Source organism: Bubalus bubalis, chromosome 16 (assembly GCF_019923935.1).
Source record: "Bubalus bubalis isolate 160015118507 breed Murrah chromosome 16, NDDB_SH_1, whole genome shotgun sequence".
NCBI classification, from domain to species: Eukaryota; Metazoa; Chordata; class Mammalia; order Artiodactyla; family Bovidae; genus Bubalus; species Bubalus bubalis.
Genome location: NC_059172.1, coordinates 40364690 through 40386932, shown reverse-complemented (window position 1 = coordinate 40386932; position 22243 = coordinate 40364690). Strand labels below are relative to the sequence as shown.

At 49.1% G+C, this 22243-nt stretch overlaps 1 protein-coding gene across 9 annotated transcripts in view; it reads right to left on the bottom strand.

Moving 5' to 3' along the window:
• Positions 1–769: 769 nt before the first annotated feature.
• Positions 770–22243, bottom strand: part of PPFIBP2 (PPFIA binding protein 2) — a 155592-nt gene continuing 134118 nt past the window's right edge. For 8 of the 9 annotated variants that reach the window (XM_025266582.3, XM_025266580.3, XM_025266581.3 and 5 more), the window contains 12 exons: positions 21860–21892; positions 21302–21440; positions 20523–20651; positions 12482–12632; positions 12088–12199; positions 11786–11874; positions 11373–11495; positions 9968–10093; positions 9127–9315; positions 8044–8220; positions 5966–6031; positions 770–4878 (listed from right to left, as the gene is read on the bottom strand). In XM_025266582.3, coding sequence (XP_025122367.2) covers positions 4807–4878; positions 5966–6031; positions 8044–8220; positions 9127–9315; positions 9968–10093; positions 11373–11495; positions 11786–11874; positions 12088–12199; positions 12482–12632; positions 20523–20651; positions 21302–21440; positions 21860–21892 — 1406 coding nt within the window. In that variant the 3' untranslated portion in view covers positions 770–4806. The remainder of the gene's footprint in view (positions 4879–5965; positions 6032–8043; positions 8221–9126; positions 9316–9967; positions 10094–11372; positions 11496–11785; positions 11875–12087; positions 12200–12481; positions 12633–20522; positions 20652–21301; positions 21441–21859; positions 21893–22243) is intronic. The other variant, XM_044929468.2, reaches the window with a different exon arrangement.

Sequence of the window (22243 nt, the reverse complement as noted above, 5' to 3'; positions counted from 1 at the left end):
CAGTCTGTGTCTTTTCTTTAATTATCAATATATATTTTCTTACTGCCATTGTGTTGTTTTGGATTTGTTTTGAAGGTCTTTTTTTCCTTCTTTTGTGACTTGATGACTATCTTAAGTGTTAGGTTTGGAGTCCTTTGTGTGTATTTATATTATAGATTTTTGGTTTGCAGTTACCTTGAGGTTTTTGTACAGCGTCTGTATGTATATATGATTAAGTTGCTGATCTCTTTCAACTGCATTTTAAATACCCTGCATTTGTACTTTCCCCACCCTCACAATTACTCTTCTTGACATTTTACATCTAGTTGTTTGGTATATCCCTTAATTGCTTATTGTGGATAGCGATGACTTTACTACTTTTGTTTTTTATCAACCCTACTAGCTTTGCGGGAGGCTGATTTCATACCTTTGCTGTATGTTTGCCTTTACTGGTGAGTTTTTCATTCCATAATTTTCTTATTTACACTGGCAGCCTTTTCTTTTTCCACTAGACACGTTCCTTTAACATTTGTTGTAAAGCTAGTTTGGTGATGAATTCTTTTAGCTTTTGCTTGTCTTTAAAGTTTTTGATGTCTCCTTCAAATCTGAATGACAGCCTTGGTGGGTAGAGTATTCTTGGTTGCATTTTTCCTTTCACACTTTAAATATATCATGCCACTCCCTTCTGACCTGCAGTTTCTGCTGAAAAATTAGCTAGTAGTTTTATGGGAGTTCCCTTTAATGTTATTTGCTGCTTTTAGTATTCTCTCTTTAGCTTTAATTTTTGTCATTTTGATTACAATGTGACTTGCTATGTTTCTCTTTGGGGCTCTCTGCATTTCCTGGACTTGGGTGACTATTTCTTTTCCCAGGTTAGGGAGGTTTTCAGCTATTATCTCTTCAAATATTTTCTCGAGCCCTTTCTCTCTTCTCTTTTTGGGACCCTAGTAATGCAAATATTAATGTGCTTGATGTTGTCCCAGAGTTCTCTTAAACTCACCTCATTTTTTTTCATTCTTTTCAGCAGTGGTGGTTTCCTCTGCCACCTCATTCTGTCTGAATTACTCTTTGTATGTAAGTGGTAGGTTAGTTACATTTCTTGACCTTGGAGAAGTGGCCTTGTGTAGGAAGCATCCTTGCAGTGTATTCCTCTCCTTACCCAAGCTCTATGTTCTAGGGTTCCCCCTAAGAGGGCAGCATGGGCCTTTATGTTGTGGTGCATTGGGCTTGGATGCCCCCCTGGGCTGGTTGGGTGTGGCTTAACCCAAGGAGGCCCCGGGGCTAGTGCTGGCTCACTGGTGGGCAGAATCAGGGTCACAAGACCCTGCGGCTGTTGCCCACCTGCTGACAGATGAAACCAGTTCCTGGGGGTTAGGGCCAGACTACTGGCAGGCAGAGCTAGTTCCTGAAGTCTGACTGTAGGGCCAAAGACCCTAGAGCTTGAGATCATTGGTTCCTCACACAGTTGGGCATGGGACCTGGGGTGTCCTGAAAGGTTGTGTTGGCCTATTAGTGTTTAGGGCCCACCTGGTCCCAGGGTATAGTCTGGCCTATGTTGGGGAATTGTAGTTTTCTTGCTTTACGAGCCAGGTCTTAGCCCTCTGATGAGTTGGGCTGTGTTGAGGGGTAAACCCAAATGGCCCATTTGCTGATGGGCAAGGCTGTGTCCTGCCCAGTTCTTTGGCCTGAGGTGGCCCAGTGCTGTGGCCTGTAGGCCACTGGGCAGGGTGTGGTCCTTGAGCTACTGTGCCAAGCTGTCAGCTGCTGCCATCAACCATGTTCAAGCTCCCTAATGCTCCCGGGTATGGCTGCCACTCGTGTCTCTGTCCCCAGCGTGAGCCACACCCACTCCCTTCCTCTCCAGGAGACTCTCCAAGACCAGCAGGTAGGTCTGGCTCAGGCTCTTGACAAACTACTTCTTTTGCCCTGTGTACATGGAGTTTTGTATGTGCCTTTAAGAATGGAGTCTCTGTTTGCCCCAGGCTTGTGGGGCTTCTGCAGTTAAGCCCCACTGGCTTCAGAAACAGCTGCTCTGGAGAGATCTGACCAGAGCCCTGGGCTTGGGGGCCTGACGTGGGGCTCAGAACTCTTGCTCTTGTAGGAGAATCTAACAAACGTAATTATTATTCCCTAGTCTGTGGGTCACCCACCCCCGGGGAGGTGGTATGGGATTTGATTGTATTACAAGTCCATCCTTCCTACCTGTTTCATCGTGGTTCCTTCTTTATGTCATTAACTGTAGAAAATCTCTACAGTCTTTTTTTTTATCGATGGCTGTTCTGCAGATAGTTGTGATTTTGGTGTGCTCGTGAAAGCAGGTGAGATCTGGGTCTTGTTACTCTGCCATTTTGGCTGCTCTCCCCTCTGCTGAGCCAGAAATCCCATGCGGATTTTGTTCTCCAAGTTACAGACGTGGCAACTTAGACATGAAGCTGTTGTCCCTAGGTCATTCAGCCAGTAGGTGGCAGAGCTGGGCTTCAAACTTGAGTTTAACTCCAAGTTGTTCGCTTTTTGCAAAAAACTGGCGTAGTAGCAGCATTGTTTGAACTTGATGTCACTGGACTTCTTACACACGTGTATATGTGGGTAGCAGGGCAGAGTGAAGGGATACAGGAGAGAGAGAGAGGAAGACAGCTCAAGAGAATTCTCTGAAGTGCAGTGGTGCAGTATCCACAGGTGGCGTAACAGGTCAGTCTCAGAGGGCCAGTGCGGGCTGGGGGAGATGGTGGCAGCTTAGCCTTCATCCATCCACCAGTTGAGCTCACCCTCAGTGAGGTCCCTACTCAGAGAAAGACACAGTGCTGGGCACTGCACGATGAGTAGGTAGGTCTTCCCTTCAGATGTTTCTTTTAAACACAAATCACACCATGCCTGTCCCCTGCTTTAAGCCTCTCATTGCTTTCAGTACTCCCTCCCTGGACACCGTGTGTCTCCAAGGTCAATTCCAGGAGGCTGGCTTACCAAGCCTTTCTTGATCTGGGCTCCAGCTGACCTCACCAGATCCTTCCTTCCTTGGGCCTCCTTCTCTGGCCCAGAGGTCCTCAACTAGAGGGGAGCTATTGGCATCTAGAGGGAGAGACCAAGGATGCTGCTAAACATCCTAGAGCACACGGGATGGCCCCAGCACAGTGACTTACCAGCCCCGAATGACCGCAGTGCAGGGCTCAAGAAGCTCCGCTCTTGTCCTACCAACTTCAGGTACCTCCTTGGGCGTGCTGGGATGGTTCGGGTCCATCCGCCTGGAGTGCCTTTCCCCTCAAGCATACTTGGCCCTGACTCATCTTTCAAAATTCAAGTATCACCTCTTCCTTGGAGCCTTTTCAGTCCCCCTCCCCAGCGCTCCGTTAAAAATGACAATTTGCTCTTTGGGGCTGTAGACCCTTCTATTGGAGCCTCTGTAACGCTCAGCACACGCTCTTATCTGAAACAGACCTGTACTCCCACACTGGACCATCCACACCCTCAGGCAAAGACCTTGGCATTCATCCCTGTATCCCCAGTGCTCCTTGGCCCAGAATGGAAGGTATTTAACTTGCACATGTGAGGGAATTAGATGATGGGGAAGGGCCTTACTCTTGTCTGCAGGGGCCTGTCTGTAGCAGATGCTTAGTGAGCTTGTGTTGCGCACAGGTGAAAAAAGGTGCCACACCACTTCAAGGAGAGCCAGGAGGTGCTCAGGTCAGACAGCACCATGGGGTGTGGACCTCCAACCCGCAGTGAAAGCCTCCTGAAAGAGGCTGGGCTGATCTGAACCTCAGCAGACAGGATTCAGCCTCGTGACAGGGCGGAGGAGAAAAATACATTTCAGAGAGGGAACGGTAGGAGCCATGGCTAGAGCACGGGTTCATGAATGCTGAAGATTCAGATGGGTCTTGGGTGCTAAGGCTTTTGAATGCTAATCTGTGGTGGTTGCGGAACTGAGTTCTTAGCAGGATGAAAACAGTGCTTTGGGAACATACCCCCAGGGATGGTGCAGAGAACACCCGGAGGGGATCAAGTGGAAGACCCCCCCCTCCCCCGCCGGGAAGTTAGAGAGATGAGGCCAGAGCTAGAGCCGCCACAGGGAGGAGTTAGGGCCATTGCTCAGGGGGGAAGGCTGGTTGCGAGGGTGAGGTGTGGCCGCTGAGCTGGCGCCTCTCCCTGAGGTAGGACATAACTGAGATGTCTTGCAGTGGAAAGGGCCTTCCACTTGAGGGAGCTGTTTGATTAGATAAATAGCCTCTTAGGCTAACGAGGGAAGGGCCGCAGAGATGTCTGCTCAGGTGCTGGGAGGCCCCGCAGCCCTGAGAACCTGAGACACCACTGCAGAAAAGGGCAGCCTTGTCAAGGGAGTCCATTCCTCCTTCCCTGCTGTCACTCCAGCCGGATTCCTGGGAACGGAAATGCACTACAAGCTTTCATATGGAAGCAGCCCGGGAGGGGGCTTCCTACCCCTTCAGTCAGCTCAGAACATTCAGAATTTTTTTTTTCCAGCAAAGCTTTTGTGACTCACAGCCTTTCCCCTTTGGTGTAAGAGCCCCGGGCTGTCACTAGGGATGGCGTGAGTCATTGAGTGTGTGTGGGCATCTCACTGCCCTCCCTGCAAAAGCGCTCTACAGCCCACTTATAAAAGTACACAGGCTGTGGTGGAGAGCACAGCACAGTTGAAAACCTGTGGGCCACCTCGTGCACATCTGTTCCACAGCCTCGCATTGTCCTGTCAGCACCCACGTCGGAGATGCCCTGGGGCCCACTCTGGGCTCTGTGGGTGGCCGTGGGCCAGCTTCCCATCGAAGCGGACTCGGGACCCACACACGTGCCTCTCTGGGCTGCCAGCCATGAAGAGAGTCATCTCCAGTCCTCAGATCTGGGAGTGGCCAAGCGGGAGTCGGTCAGCAGCTGGTCCTGGCTCAGCATCGTCTGAAAGGACACGGCCGAAGACCCCGCTCAACAGCGTTCAACAGGTCAAGGCTGCCCTGCGGCTGCTCCATGGGGAGCAGCAGGGTCTTGGGTTGGCCCTGACACCAGCGCCCTGTAAGTTCATGGTGTCCCAGGGACACCAACACCATCAACAGTGGATTGCTCCTACCTTTAAAGGTGCCAGTTCATGGCCACCAAAGGTCTGTGAGAAGGACAAGGCTGGGTGGGTTCATTTCAGTGTGTGAGCCAAGAAAAAACAAATTGACAAAAGTGATCCTGTTTGGACTCAGGGAGAGCCCCCCAACCCCCAGTCTTGTCTTGGGTTCGGCCTTTATAATCTGCTCAATAAACCAGCAAAGGCCTCAGCGAGGTGGACACTGTGGTCAGTGGGCTCATGCTGGGGCAGTCCAGAACTGACAGGCCCTGGGAGGCACCAGGCCTCACCAATGTGATTCTGTTCTCTGACTGGCCTTTTTCTGCCAGCTCTGGTCTGCCTGCTGGCCTGGAAAGGAGGATGTTATCAGCCCTGCTTGACAGACAGTGACTTGCCCAAGCTCGCAGACGGGGACAGTCAGTCTCCCTCCAGAGTGGCTCCTCTCCCCTGGGTCTGAGCAGCTTCACATGGTACAGTTTGTCCCAGCTGGACATGCCAGGATGGACTTGTGCCTGTGAAGTCCGTAAAGTCAGAGGCATGACAGGAAATGTGTGTCTCATGGGCGGAGAGGGCAGAGCCCTGTCCATCAGGCAGGGGTGAGGCCTGGGCTTTGGGCTGACGAGGCAGGTGACCCAGAACTGCTGAGTATCTTGGTCTCCTCACCAGTCCCAGGTCTGGACAGAGGGCCTGCGACCTAGGACACTTTAGCTGGTTTCGGCTCAAGACAGGCCAGTGGAAAAGGCCTCTGGGCCTCTATCTGCCTCAGGGCTGGCTCACCTCTGGCACCAGCCCCCAGTCCCGTCTGCTCTCCCCCAGCAGGGGCGCTGGTGCTACAGGCTCTGGCTTAGGCAGGGGGGCTAAGCCAGCCCCACACCAAATTCCCGGGGCCTCCCCAGCACGGGTCCTACTATAGAGAGAGGGCCAGAGTCCTACCGTGAGGCGGTGAATGTCTTGGGAGAGGAGCCCTATCTGCGTCACGGTGCCTTCCGAAGGTGCCATCTGTAAAACGGGCAGTGGCCTGGTCAGTCCTCGTGGACTGAGCTCGGGATTCGCAGAGGTGGCTTGCAAGTCCTATCCTGCCTGGGCCTGCTCCCTGGGAGAGTGGGCAAGGAGTGGGCCAGGCCCTGGGGAGCGACACATGGGTGAAGCACTCACTGCTCGTCCCTGGGGAAAGGCAGAGCTTCCAGTGTCCCACACCGTCACATACACTCCCGCGTCCCCACTTCAGTGCCAGCTCTGAGGGGACACAGGAGCAGGGAGAGTGGGATGAAGGCCTTTCTGATGCTGAACACACTGACAGTTTCTGGCACCAGCAGGACCTCAGACACTGATGCCCCAGTGTAGGCATAGCCAGGTATCCTCACTGCCAGGAACCTCCAGCCCCACCTGCTCAGGCAATGCCGGTCCGCTCCTCCTCCCCTAAACCTTTGTGGACATCGTAGATTTGCCCTTTGAGGGCACTGCATATAACCCATCATTTTACAGGTGGGAAAACTGGGCCCCACCAAGAGATACAGGACTTGCTTGAAGCCGCAGAGAGTTAGTGACATCACAGTCCCATGCAGGGTTTGAAAGCAGGCACATGCGGAGAGTCTCCCACCAGGACACAATAAGAAAGGAACAAGGGGTAAAGCCTGCCCTGACTACAGCTCTAAACTGCCGTGCCCCGCTATCAGCCCCGGGGAGCACCTCTCGTCAGTAGTCCCGGCCCTGGGATCAAACAGCAGCCGTGCTAACAACTTGCAAGCCGGTGCCCACATTCCTTGCTAACTGGACTTCAAAGGAGGCCGGGAGGCCATGGCCTGAGGCTGCTGGTACTTTGCATTGCCTCCATCTGGAACAGAACCAGAGTTCAAACTGGGCTCGTGAGGCCCTGCCGCGGCCACCAGTTATGAGGCTGCTGTCCGGATTCTGCAGACAAGGCCCAGGGGACCCAGTGGAGCCAAAAGCTGCACTGGGCCCAATTGGGATTTCATGAGCAGGAGCCCAGACTGGCAGGTGCGTCCCTCCCCTGTCCTTGGCCAGACCAGGCCCGGCTGGAAGACCCACTTTCAGTCAATCAGCCTCTAAATCAGGAGGCCAGGTCTGTTCCAGCTCCGCCAAGACAGAGCAACCCCTACACAGGCCCAGGGAGGGCAGTCACAGCAGAGCCCGCACAACGCACGCAAGAACACAGGCCTGCCAGCAAGGCAGGCTGGCTTCCCCTCGCCAGAATGGAAACCAGCTTCGGGGTCTGCACGACAGCAGAATATGAGATGCAAAATGCCTCTGGGCTTCCCACTGGGCGGTGCACCCTGAAGTGAGGCCATAGGCTCCTCCAAAGGCTGGGAGGGGGTGCCTCCTTGCCCCATCCCCCTTGCTCAGGACACCTGCAAACCACAGCCCAGCCCAGCAGTGTGGGCTCTTGAGCAGCACTCCAGCTGTCAATGTGCCCACCTCACTCCCCTGGACATGCTTAGAGATAGGCTGTGCTGCTCGCTTTCTACATAAATACGGGTTTTATTACCGAAAGAAGAGACCACCTCTGAATGAAGTCACGACAGTTCCATTGTCCCCACAGCAGAAGGCCCTGCTCTGTCCCTGTAGCCAGAACTCTGGCCACAGGCCCAAGGCACTTGGGACTGCCTTACGCAGGGGAGCGGCTGAGGGGCCTGAGAGCTGAGCCCCTTGGGGTTGTCTGTGGCCTTGGCACCTGTGTCCAAGCTCAGGCCTGGCCACCAGCGCTATAGCTGGACATTCAGACCTACCGAAAATGTGCAAGCGTCCTAAAGCGGCCTTCCTCCTGAGAGTCCCCAGGTCTGGCCCCTTAGCAAGGATGCAGCTCCATACCTGGCCACCCGCAGGGTTCGGAGAAAGACGCCCAGGGCTGCGCAATGGCTGGAATGTTCTCTGCGGGTCATGCGCGTACGCGGGGGTGAGGTGAGTTACATGGTGACACACACGGAGTTACTGTGAGCTCTCAGCACGCACAGACAGCACAGGTGACAGAGGCATCAGCTCATCGGGCCCACCTGGTCCAGCCCGTCCAGTTCTGGGGCATCAAGTGTGCTGAGGCCCCGGGTGCCACTGTAGGCCCTGTGACCATCACCGACACCGTTGCTGGGCTCCATTGGGCAAATGTAGTCCGTCGATTCATCAAACTTCTTTTTTCTTATGTTTCCAAAATGTGAAAATCCCAGCTTCCTTGGCTAAAACACAGCAGATGCAAAGTGATGAGAAAGAGATGACTGAGCTGGTAGGCAGCTACCCTGACAATACATTTTAGAGCAGGCCTATGAGGGAAGGAATAAGGCAAACTGCTTCTAGAAAACCTCTCTTCACAAAATAGCACTCCTGGAAGCAACTGGCCTGCTGGGGAGAGGCCAACAGATCAATCGTCCTGAGCAAGCAGAGCTGCTCCTCCAAGGCTCCGTGCCCAAAACTCTTGCCCTGTGATGTTGACATTCCCTGGGAGGACTCGGGACTCTCTGAAGATGCTGCAGTCTGTACAGAGGCCAAGCTCACAGGACTTGGCACCACACGGGGAGCACTCCCCACCTTCTCACAGCACCTAGGGCAGCCACACAGATAACCCTTCCTGCCTGCTCCAGCATTGGAGCTGTGCTGAGTTGGCAGGACAGCTCAGGCAGGGGGGATGTGTGAGATTCAGAGCCCCACTGAGTGGTGCTGGTGCTTAGATGACCTCGGGACCTCTGCTAGCTGTGTGCTGGCCACCTCCAGGGCTGGCTGCCGCCAGGGCCACTCATTGAGTTGGTAAGACAGCTCTAATTGGCACAGGGCACCCACACTCGGGAACTTGTCTGCTTTGCAAAACGAGTCAAGGTAGCATCAGGAAAGAGGACTGGATGCTGCCTGCACATCATTTCTGTGTAAAGAAACCTGCACACCCTTGGACTCAAGGGTGGCTGGGAACTGGCCTAACAAAGAGTAACATAAAATCAAACCAAAGTAGAAGCCAAAGCAGAAGTCATGAGAGCCTCCTCGTCCAGGCAGCCCACTTGGCTTTGGCGCCAGGTCTGGGCTTATCTGCTGCCCAAGTTAAGGGGCAGAAAGCAGGTCCCTGTGGCCACCCCAGAAAGGGTCTGGCAACTCACCCGGACTTTGGCTGTGGTGGTCAGTGGTGTGTAAGCAGGTGAGGTCATTTTCTCTCGCTTCTCCTGCTCAGCCTCAGGGCCAATCAAGGCATTGAATTTGGTGGTCAGGTGACGTCTGAGGAGCGTCTTTTGTGGTGGGATGTTGAGTAGCATGGCCAGGGTGTCCCCTGTGAAGCGTGGCTCTAGGATCTAAGAAACCAGACAAGTCAGCCAGTGATGACCACCAGTGGTTCCATGTGATGATACTGAGGCCCCCATCGACCCGGGTGCCTCCAGGGCACTTGTCCTGTGTCCCCACCCTGCTTGCTTCCTGGCACGGGCCCAACTGTGCCAATGGAGAGCTGTGCCCTCTTAGCCAAGGCTGTCTCCCTTCTCATCCCTTGTCTATCCCTTGTCATCCAGGGTCCACTTTGGATGATGGCCAAGCCACCCCTTCCTCATTTCTCTGCTAGCTTTGCCTCTTGATGGCGCTAAGTGCTGAGACGGATCATCCGATGACAAGCAGGAGGTGACACCTGGGTGCCCTCTCCCTGCCCAGCCCGTGTTCCTCTAGCAGCAGGTGGAGCTGCCTGGTTAATGGGCAGTTTTCATGCAGACCCCTTGTCCTGGACTCCTCTGGGCCTGTAGTGGGGAAAGTCTTTCCAGAGCCCATCTTATTTCCATGAAGCCTATTAAATCTCAGCCACAACAGATCAAATTCTACTTTGAAATTTCAATTTATGCAAGGAGTTCCGATGAAGTATCAACTTTCTTACTGGGATGCATGTCCACCCCTTAGACGTCAGTTCCTGAATACCCCAGGAGCACTGAGGCAAGTGGACCAGCTCAAAAAGCCACTCACAATGAGCCCTCCGTGGACGCCACTCCCACGAAGGTTGGGCGCGTATTCCGCCAGGTCCACGGACCGCAACCACTCCATCACCCTGTGGTTGGACCACTGCACAACTTCTGAAGGAGAGAGGTTACTCTGTGAGAGGGGAGAAGGAGAGTGGAGAAGTTAGGCCTATAGGTCCTACGAGGCTCCTCTGTGGAGCCAGCCCCTGTGAGTCAGTCAGCCCTAGACGCCTCACCCAGGCCTTCCCTTATGCCTACAGACCCGGGCCTCCATGCCAGCTGCCTGAGAGCCTGCCTAGTTTCCAAGAAATTAAGCTCTCACTCAACCTGCAGGATCTTCTTACTCTGAGATATCTAATTCCAGAATCCCGTTACTCCCTGACTCTCTGATTACTTCAAGACTAACACATGAAGGCATGGAGTTATTCATTCAGTGATTCAGAAGCACTTTAAAAGAGGACTACCAATGATGAGCTGAGTGTTTTATAGAATAAAGATCTCACTGGCGTGGCCAAATGTTTTCGGAGAATACACATTAAGATACTTACACCTAAGTGCCCTCAAGTGGCATCTGGGTCTTCAAAATGCCCAGCACTGTGCCTGACATATAGAAGGCATTCAAAACGTGCTTTGCTGAACAGGGAGAAAAGAGGGGATGGAGACTACGGCTAGGAGTTTTCAATCCCCTGGGAAGCTGAGTAGTACTCTTAAAGCAGGGTTAGACTTAGTTCCCAGAACACAGGAGGCAGAGTGTTACCGACAACCTTGTAGAAGAACTCTGAGGTTCACGGAAGATTATCAGGGAATTCCCCAGGCGTGGGTCACTGTGTTTACCACTACTATTTCTCCTCTAGCAAAACCTGCTCATGGATTCCCTGTGAATCTGGAGCTGGAGGTCAGTTAATGTTCTACCTACCAGGGACGGGGGAGCCTGGTGGGCTGCCGTCTATGGGGTAGCACAGAGTCAGATATGACTGAAGCAACTTAGCTTAGCAGTACCCAGAGATTCTGAAATACCTGGTTTCCTCATAGACTCTTTTCTACTCCTCTGCATACTTTGACACCATCTTTCCATTTTGTCTCACCCCTCTCCCCTCTCTCTCCTTTGCTCCACTTCCTCGTCCCCTTTAATCGTTATACACCTTTAAAAGACTTGCTGCCACTGCCCTCCGGCCCATAGCGTGTATCTCCCCCAGGGAGATGGACGTTGGAGGTGTAGTGGCTGCGATGGGACACCGAGTCCAGGCCACAGGCATGTTGAGGCATCATGAAGCCCTAGCAAAGGGAAGAATCCACAGCACCATGGTCCCAAACGCAGCCACTTAGTGACGATAATGTCCCGGCTTTCTAACGCCCTATCTTACAGGTGTCCTGGCTCAGGGCTACCTGGACAGGTAGCGCCCTGCCCTTACCTCATCAGCCGGCCGCCGGTGCAGGCAGTGAGGGTTGAACTTGTTAACATGCAGCACGTGAATGGCACATTTGATGCTGAGATGATGTAGTTGGCTGGTGACTTTTAGGAAGAGAAGGTCGTTCTGGAAGAACAAAATTTTGGTGCATGAACCAGAGCTTCTGAAGTGACAAACGCCCCATGAGGATCCTTTCCAGACCATACAACACAACATGGACATGGCAACAGTTCTCCTTGGCACAATAGTTCGTACTTTGCTACTTGGGGCATCTTATGTGACAAATGACACTGTTTTAAGACCTTAAGGATATGCTAGAGGTGGTGGAATCAAGTGTGAAATAACCTCCATGGGGACGCCTGCGTTGAGCTGGGTGCTCACAGGGACGACTGAAACACTGGAGGAAGAGCCCTCACCACCGTCAGGTACTGCAGCATTCGCCCGTCGACTCTGGATTCATGAAACTGGTCTTTGTACTGGGGTAAGCCAATATCATCAAGCCAACCTACACAAACGGGGAAGTGAGACTTGTGAAAATCAGAGACTGTGGATGCAAAAAACACATAAAAAGAAAGCAGCAGCAAATTATCATTCAAGTTCCAGCTGTGTTTCCCCTAAAGTTTAGTAATCTGTCTGCCTATCCCAGGGAGACAGCTGCCTTTGAGGCACACATTCCCAGGGAGCTGCCAGAAACATACACACATCTGCCTGTCCTTACGTGTTACCCAAATGTGGTCCAGCAGTGCAGACTTCTCCTCCTGCTTGGTGTTGATGGCTTTCACTGCTAAAACCAGCTTTTTCCTGTGAAGAGGGTGCTTAATTCCCAGCTCCTGAAAGTGAAAGATGGAGACAGCTGTGAAATCTCAGCAAGCAGCCCAGCTCTGAGAGGTTCCTGTGTCTGAGTGGAGATTCTCCACTGGGTGGAGCCTAACAGCGGACCTCTGCCCACTGCCCTGGGATCAACCTGCAGCAACAGAATCTTGGCCTCCTTTGCCCATCTTCCTACGTGTGGGCATGTTGTCGGGGTGGTGGGTGGGAAGGAATGGGGGGAAGTCATCTTCCCATGCATTGGTTTGGGGAGAAGTAGGAGCCTCCTCACCCAGGGCTCATACCTTTTCCATGTCCTGAGGGGTAGCTGTCAGTAAAGTGTGGCCAGAAGTCACCCATTGCCTCGCAAAGATCACATACTGAGCCAGGCCGAAGTCCTCCAGCCACGTGCATACACGCTCTGTGCTCCACTGGGCAAAGGGGGCGTTGGCGTCACTGGAAGCAAGAAATGACCCTGTGAGCATGAGCGCCTGGGCTCCATCTGAACATAACAGTGCCTCACAAAAAGGGACCAGGTTTAAACAAACAACCCCCATAATGGGATCCAGTTGAACCACAACATACTCATTCAAGATAGACTCTTGAGTGTCCTGGGATAACACCTGGTGGGAATCTCAGATCTGCAGCTGCTCAGAGCTTGGGGCAGTTACACGTGCCTCAGGAAGCTATGCTCAAGAGCGTCACTGATGGTGCAGTGGTCAAGAATCTGCCTGCCAATGCAGGGGACACAGGAGATATGGATTTGATGTTGGGAAGATCCCCTGGAATAGGAAATGACAACCCATTCCAGTATTCTTACCTGGAAAATCCCATGGACAGAGGAGCCTGGAGGGCTACAGTCCATGGTGTCACAAAGAGTCAGACATGACTGAGGTACTTAACACACACATACACAGGAAGCTGTGCTCACACAAACATGCTTGAACATACATACACACACACATACATGCACACTTGAACCAAAGCCAATTAGGATTTAGATCCACACCTGAATCATGTTTTACACAGTGTTTAATATCATTTTTACCAAAATGCTTAGAAAGCTAGAGAAAGAGTATCAGTACTCAAACATTAAAAAAAAAAAAATAACTCCAATTATCAGTAGTTAAAATCTTATTTACTGATGAAATACTAGGAGCATTCACATTAAAGGCAATAAAAAGACTTTTTTTTATCACACTAGTAACACTGGTCAGAGTTGCAGTGAGTATAAGGAGAGATAAAATAAAAAGCAAAAATATAGCTATTAGAAAGGTAGAAATAAAGCCACTCTTTTCAGAAAGACATGATTGTCTGCCTAGAAAACCCAAGAGAACTCAGTAAGGTGGCTAGTCATAAAATACACATACTCCTAATATTTACATGACATACATGATTTTCTGTATACCAATGCACAGACACTAATATTGTGTTAAAATAATTTTAAATCCCACTGATAGCAACCAAAATTATAAAATGTCTAAGTGCGGCCTTTACGAGAATTGAGTGGGTCCCTGTGTGTGGGGATGGGGGAGGTGGTAACGATGACACCCAACTGAGCAGCATAAAAAGGATATGAATAAATGAAGAGCTAGATCATGTTCCTAGACAGGAAGCCTGGGCTTTACAAAGCCATCAATTCTTAAAGACATCAATTTTTCATTTAAAGTCTGAATATAATGGCACACTCAAATCCCAGTTGAGTTGTGGGGGGTGGGGGGGGAGGTTGACAAAGCAACTTTATATCCATTTTCTTAAAAAATAAAGGCGGATTCATGGAATATAGAAGACTGGCTACTCCAAAAGACTGCTTCTAAGGAAGTACTTCTAAAATGCTGGTTAAAATAAAAAATTTTTTAATGCCTGAATGAGGCATTAAAAAATTCCTTGAAAGTGAGAGGATTTCTTAAAGAGTCAGGATGACCAGGAAGCACCATGTTAGAACTAGTGCAGGAGATGATGTGTGCCTTAGAGCAGGTGCTGGTCACTCAGCCTGGAGCCTAGGTTTCTAACGAATCATGAATAAGTGCAGATCTAGGTTTTTTGAGACCTGGAACTTATAAAATTTGGGGCGGGGGACCTCTTTAAGAATTAAGTGCAGATGGAATATGTGAATACACAATTTGAATACAAAATTAAGAACAAAACGTGTACTTAGAATTTAAAAAATCACAAAAGTTACAAATCTAACTAAAAGGGGAAAATATCATGGAATCCAGAAAAATAATGTTTTTATTAATTCCAAATACACTTCTATAGTGCTTTACCTTCATATTTGGTAACTCTGCTTGCTTCATATGTCAACAACTCAATAACACAGCTGTCCCTCTGTATCTGCTAGGGGATTGGTTCCATGACCCCAAAGACACCAAAATCCAGGGATGCTCAAGCCCTTTAGTCACTCAGCCCTCTGTATTTGTGAGTTCTGCATCCATGGATTCAACCAGTAGAAATCTGATATGTGGTTATTTGAATCTGTGGGTGGGGCAGGGCTGTATTTTCTGTGAGAAGCTTAATTCCACCTTCCTTCTAGCACAATGGACCAATATTTGTTATTTTGATAGTCTTTTAAAAAATCCTTTCAGCTTCACAATTTAAAAACGGTATTGTTAAATACAATTTTAGAATCATTAAATTTAGGAAAACTATCAAGTGTCCTTTAGATACAAGCTGTAAAATTCCACAGCATTCAAGCTTTCTGGTGTTTCTTAAATATTTTTTGAATTGACATTTATTTAATGTCCCTGTGGCTGTTGCATATTAGGTTACATCATCTTGGTCAAAGTTAGTATATCATGTAAAGTCATCAAGAAATTTGATTCACTTTATTGAACAACAATCAAGGAACCTACTCACTATTTTGAGTATATCATGCAAAATGTGGGGGTGGATAAAGCACAAGCTGGAATCAAGATTGCTGGGAGAAATATCAACAACTTCAGACAGGCAGATGATACCATACTAATGGCAGAAAGCGAGGAGGAGCTAAAGAGCCTCTTGATGAAAGTGAAAGAGGAAAGTGAAAACGCTGGCTTCAAACTCAACACCAAAAAACCGCAAATCATGGCATCTGGTCCCATCGCTTCATGGCAAACAGATGGGGAAACAATGGAAACAGCGGCAGACTTTATTTTCATGGTCTCCAAAATCACTGCCGACAGTGACTGCAGCCATGAAATTAAAAGACACTCGCTCCTTGGAAGAAAAGCTGACAAACCTAGACAGCGTATTAGAAAGAAACATCACTTTTATTTAATTACATTTATTTAAAAAAGAGTTTCTTTTAATTTCAGGGCTGACAAAGGTCTGTCTAGTCAAAGCTATGGTTTTTCCAGTAGTCATGTACGGATGTGAGAGATCATAAAGAAGGCTGAGCGCCAAAGAACTGATTCTTTCAAACTGTGGTGCTGGAGAAGACTCTTGAGAGTTCCTTAGACAACAGGGAGATCAAAGCAGTCAATCCTAAGGGAAATCAACCCTGAATATTCATTGGAAGGACTTATGCTGATGCTGAAGCTCCAATACTTGGGCCACCTGAGGCAAAGAGCTGACTCACTGGAAAAGACCCTGATGCTGAGAAAGATTGAAGGCAAGAGAAGGGAGTGACAGAGGATGAAATGGTTGGATGGCGTCACTGACTCAATGAACATGAGTTTGAGCAAACTCAGGGAGACGGAGAAGGACAGGGAGGCCTGGCATACTGCAGTTCATGGGGTCGCAAAGAGTCAGACATGACTCAGCAACTGAACAACCACCACAAAATCCACTATTTTTGTTTGGAATTTATCTGTTGCTCTTGGCGAATTATTGCATTTGGTTTGATCTGGGATTTTTTGTATATATATTTTTCTTAATATCAGACTAGTTTCTTTTAATTTCAGTGCTCACTTTATCACTTTTATTTCACATTCTATTAGCTTTTAATTTTAGTTTCTAAGTTTCTGGGAATTGGGAAGAAACAAATGTTCTACATATCAGAGACACATTTTAGTTCTGAGGTGAAATAAGTGTTTTTGAGACTGTAATTTGAATGCCTCTGTCCTGTAGACCTTTTCAAAACATCCTAGAGCTTTGACATGCTCCTCTACCCTTAATCGTCTTCCCATTTCTCGCTTTGTGAATGGTCTCTGCTCTCCTAAGCCTGTGGTATTCCCACAATAGCAAACCCAACCTTCCCACCTCCCGGGGTTCTGTCAGTGCCAGGGTCTCCCATACTCTGGTCTGGGGCTGAACATGGTGTTAAGTGATTTAGAGATGACAGAGAAAGTACCTTTCGTATACAGCCAAACCACTTGTTTTACTAACATGCTCCAAAACATCTTTCCAAATTGTAGTTAAAATGATGTAAGTGCAATTTATCAAACAGGCCATTCCCATGGTGGACGGAGAACACAGGGTGCCCTTATCATTGCACGTATTTCATTAGTCCTTTTCTGAAAAGAGAGGACTTCTGTTTTGAATAAGCACCAAGAGAACCAAATCTCCTGTTTAGGATTATGCAAATCTGATGACTGGAAAGACTTTCCACAGACTAGCTTCTGGTTTTGTATATTTCAAATGTTCTTTCTTTTCCCACCACCCCATACTTCTGAAACCAAATGCCAGAGGATAAGTTCGTTTTGGAACAAGATCTCTGACTTTGAGTCTCTGCGTCAGAGCGCTGGGCACACTGGCACACTGGAAGCCGTTTTTATAGTAGGACAGCTAATTAATGAAACCTTAGTAAGCTAAACACGAAGGGACTGCAAACCACATCAACATAATTCCACCAAACCCAAACTAAATGGATTCCCAACTCAACTTCCCCTAAGTCAGCTCCCAAGAATGCCCACGGCTATTCCAGTGTCACCTGATATTAGTCTAAGCATAGACCAAGGGGAAGTTGGAGTAAAGAGTCAGCAGTCTCAAAACTGTGTTTGAAATGTCTTACTTATGAAAAAATTTCAAAACACAGGGCTTTGTCAGTACATTGGGTGGACCCTCTCTGGACTGTGGAAGGGGCCCAGACAAGTAAATGACCCTGGGACAAGGCAGTGAAATGGGGTCTGAGGCAGGGAAGCACTCTGATCAGAGACTCCTCATAAGCTAGAGTCACTAAGACAATACACTCTGTAGACGAACTCAGAAAACCTCTCCAGAGATGGGGGCCAGGCGTGTGGCTTTAAAGTCTCGCTGACTTAAACATTTACACTCAACTTTTTCTTGGGGAAAAAAACTCTGTCACTGCACACTAAAATAAATCTCTAAATAGATGACTTTTGAAGTTTTTAAAAATTACTTTTTAAAAATTCATAGTTTAAAACCAGTTTAAAAAAACATCATTGAAAATTTTTAAAACAAAATAATGAAAGATATCACAAAGGTAAAGTTGGTAACTTATTGTACACAAACCTAAAAATTTCATATATCAAAGAAAAGTCTGCAACAGACCTGAAAAATGATCTATCACAATTTTTAGATGTGGCTTAATGCCTTAATATACTGTATAGAGAACAAATAGAAATTAACTAAAAGATATTCATAACTAAATAAAAATGGGCAAAAATGCTCACAATTCACAAAAGAAATAAACATGTAAACAAAATTAACAATAAGAATATAATTTGAGGAGGCCTATAAAACTAGAAGGTTAAACAAAGAAAAGCTGCAAATAGTTAATGCTGAGAAGGCTGTAGGCGACAAGCACTCGCCGTACAGCAGGGGGTGTGGGTGTGTATGTGTGTGTCTGTGTGTGTAGGGTGTGTGTGTGTGTGTGTGTGTGTGTGTGTGACTCAGTCATGTCTGACTGCGATCCCATGGACTGTGGCCAGTCAGGCTCCTCTGTCCATTGGAACGTAAATCAGCAAAACAGGAAAATTTTTAAACATGGATTCTATAACCTGAGAGTTCCTATAAAATGTCACTATCAAATATTATATTAGCAAACAACTGTTCCACTGGAAAAAAAAAAAAAAGAAAGGATTAGGGTTGGAGACTTTCAGTAACAATGAACTTTTCCTATACGAATATTGGTGACAATATTTTTTAAAGGCTACACCTAAATATCTATAAATACCAGAGAGTATTAGCATATAATTATATCACACTTCTGTTAAAGAGTAATAAAGGCCTTTCTTTCCCACCAGCAAGCTCATTTTTGTTACCACGAGCACAGCTGTGATAAACATACAGTCTTATCAGGCCTTCATTCCCATTCTCCTTGTCATCCATTGTTACTGTTAACAAAGCACAAAGACATCCAAACAAAGCAACTCTGTGGTTGGAACTGCAGTTCTGCCTTTGGCAGAGAAAGTTCCCCACACTGGCCGCCCCACACCCAAGTGACTTGGCAGACGGTGAATGGGCCCCTTAACCAGGCAGTCCTGCTCTAAGGAAAAACGCCTAAGGGTCTTAGAGAAGTTCTTACACCCAACCAATGATCCCCTCTTCAAGAATAAATCCAAAGGAAAGCCAGAAGTGGAACAAAATTTCATCATTCAAGCTTATGATGGCTTTATTTTTTCATCCCAGAACCATTAATGTCTAAGGTCAGAAGACTGCCAAGTAGATTAGAATACTCATGGAATATATGGAAAAGCTTCCTGCAGCTTATTTTCTAATGGCTCTGAACTGGTCTCTGCCTTCTTAGACCATATCCTTAGATTCTCTAGCCTCTAAAAACTAACATTTGCTGAGCATTTACATTTCTGACTAGAAAGGTAAACACAGATCCACGACCCTCACAGAGCAGGACCAGGAGGGCTACGCATCCTCGGGTTTTCTCTGCAAGACATCTGAAGGATGGGTCTGGGGACACTCACCGAAGGTCCTGAGAGTGAACATGGGAGAGCCTGGCAAGGCCTGGGAACCTGAGGGGGCTGGGTGGGGAAGCAGGGTATGCCCACACATGCTCCCTTCCGCAGGGGTGCAGGTCTGTGAACAGCATGCCATACCAGGGAAACATCACTCCCCCTTCACTAAGGTCTGGACTGTTGTAACTAGAATTAGTCTGCAAGTTGTGCACATCTTAGTCTTAACGTGCACTTGCCACTGGTGTCTGGCAATCTCAGGAGGATGAAAATTAAGAGGGTTAAACCTTACATTTTGGAATTCCCTGATGGTACAGAGGATGAGAATCCGCCTGCCAATGCTGGGAACACAGGTTTGATCCCTAGTCTGGGAAGATCCCACAGGCCATGGAGCAACTGTGTTCATGCACCACAATTACTGAAGCCTGTGTACCCTGAAGCCCACACGCCGCAACTCCTGATTCCACGTGCTGCAACTCCTGAAGCCTGTGTACCTAGAGCCTGTGCTCAGCAAACAAGAGAAGCCTCCACGAGAAGCCTGAGCACCGCAATGAAGAGTAGTCCCTCACTCACCGCAACTAGAGAAAGCCCACGCACAGCAGTGAAGACCCAGCACAGCCAAAAACAAAAAATATCCTTACTTTTTACTGTTTGATTAAATTTAAAATGTCACAGTCCAATATTGAGAGAGGCCCCCCGGAGCCTGTTCATGGCTGAGAAACTCAGACTTTAGTAGAAGATATTCCGCTGGAGATGATATATCGTGGGGATCATCTGATGGGAGCAGAGGTTATGGAAAAGGGTTTCCCTAAGACACAGGACTAAAGGTTCACCTGGGCAGGTCAGAAGGGAGAGGCTCTTCTCCGAGTAGGGAGATTTGGGGAAAGCGGGGGGATAAAGCTGGTGGTGAGAGGGTGTCCACCAGGGCGATCTCTGGAAAAGTTTCTTTTTTTTTTTTAATGCTTTTTTTATTAGGGTGTGAGGGGAACAGTTGTATAAAAACCTCCCATTCTGATCCCTTGATAAGCCCTTCCAAGCTGCCCCTGCAGGAGGGTTTGGTACCGTGTGTCATGAGGGATCAGGGCAGACCTGCCTGCTGTCCCCACACCCTTTTGCAGGTCTGTGTGAAAGGAGGGGCTTCCCCAGAAGCAGGCCGTGCTCTCTTCCCACCAGTCTCCCGGGGGAAGGGGACCCTTGAATGCGGCCAGCTGACGCCGGGGTTAAATGTGTAGGAGCTCACGTGAGCCTCATAACTTTTACAAGCACTTGTTTTTGACCCCACACTTCACAGATGAGGAGACTGAGGTTTACTCGTGGGGCTGGAGCGCCGCCTCCGACCCCACACCCTGGCTGTAGGCAGCCCCTGCCTTTGCCTCAGTGCACCTAGAAACAAGCATGAGCAATGTCCACACGTATCGAAGGGATAAGCCGAGAAGCTCTGGGCTAGGGGCTCCTGCCTTCCATCTCTGGAGGCTCTGGGGCATCCAGCCCCCATCCCCACTCCATCTTGGGCAGGATTTTACATGGTTCTTTGCAGATGGACTGGAGGGAGCCTTACCTTTTCTGAGCCTTGGGATCTCTGGTCCTGGACAGTCTTGGCCCTGCAGTTGCCCGGAGCCCACCTCGTCGAAACTCGGCCACCCCTGGAGCATCGGTGTTAAAGTTTCCTGACTGAGTCCTTCGGATCCTGTGTGGACAGGAATCCATAGAGACCGTCAGAGGGCAGGCTGGAAGCCTGAGGTCAGTGCACTCCCCCTACATAGGGCCTCACAAGCCACACCCAGGGCTCTGGATGGCCCTGCTTCCCAGTGCCTCCCGAGGGCCAGCATCAAGACCCAGCCTCAATTCTAACCTTGCTTCTGGGATGGGGTCCCTCTCCCTGGGGGGTCAAAGTGCAGGTTGCTGCCTGGGAGGAGGCCCCAGTTTCTGCCTTATTTTGCAGACTGGGTCACCAAGGCCAGCAAAGACTCAGCGCTCTATCTTCAAAGATCGCTTAAGACACAGATTGAGCCCTAAGGAGGAAGAAATTAGTCTCACCCATGCATCTCTCCAAAGCACATGAGGCATAAGCTGCAGAGGATGTTCTCAGGGTCTGTGGGATGGACTGATGCCTAAAATGAATGACATGTAAGGCAACTGGCTATACTTAAGGGGTGCCTTTCATAGTTCTCCTTCTCTGGGCCTTAAAAAATAATTCAAAGTCTTCTCTCTACATGTAACCACTCTATGCTTACTGCTGTTCCAAAATCTAATTAAACGGGGGTTATGGAGACACTTTGCTCAGCCAAGAATATTAATTCTGAACAATGTAATTAATGATCATCACCACCAACTTACTTTCCCCAGAACTTCTTGATGCCTTTAGGGCTCCGTTTACCATCTGGTGTCAGGGGAGACTGGGGGCTGGACTCGGTGCCCGATGACATGGATGAGTCATTGGCCATGGCAGTGTCCTCCCAGCCACTTTCTGTGTCTCCTGAGATTGAAAGAATGAAATGACATGTGAATGACAAGAAGGAACCTGACCTCTGCAAACCTTCTCCCCAAGCCTGGGCCATTCCCTCAGTGGGAGTCGAGAATAGTCTGCCCAGCCCTGCTTTCAGGGCAGAACTTTACAGCAAGATCTCGGAGACCAGTAGGGGCTCAGGCACATTCCAGGTATTCTCTCTGGGGAGTTAGTGAGCTTAAGGCTTCAAATCTGGGTGAGCAATGTCTTCAAACGGGGCCCCAGTACTTGCAGGATAACTCCAGCAAGGAGCTTCCTCTCTCTCCCCCCAGGGAGACGCGGGAGTGCAGGCAGCAGGGGGACCTGGCTGAATGTTTGGAAAAGGGAGGGTGTCCCGGGAGGCAAGCAAGGGCGTCTCACTCTCCACCTCACCTGGAAGGGTACAGTACCTAATACGGGGGCACTGACACTCCGGCCACGGTCTCCAGCCAACCAAGAAGCAGAGAAGCCACATGAGGAAGCAAGAGAGGCCAAAGTCCAGCCCAACAGAGTTATAGGGAAGCAAAGAAATAAACAAGAGTCATCGAGCCAGAGGGAAAAACTCAAACAGGAAGAAAAATAATCCCACAAGGAAGGGTGGGGGTGAAGGGTGACTGAGCCTGACCTGCTGGGTCACGCAGTGAGGGGACCAAATGCTCCTGGTGCCACTTCCTGGCAGGTAAGGCATCCACACACATGGAGGGAGAGGGGCAGCTGTGGGGGCCAAATATGCCAGGCCGCCCACTGCTCTTGTGCACATGCCAGAGCTCACTCAGATCAGACTACAATGATCC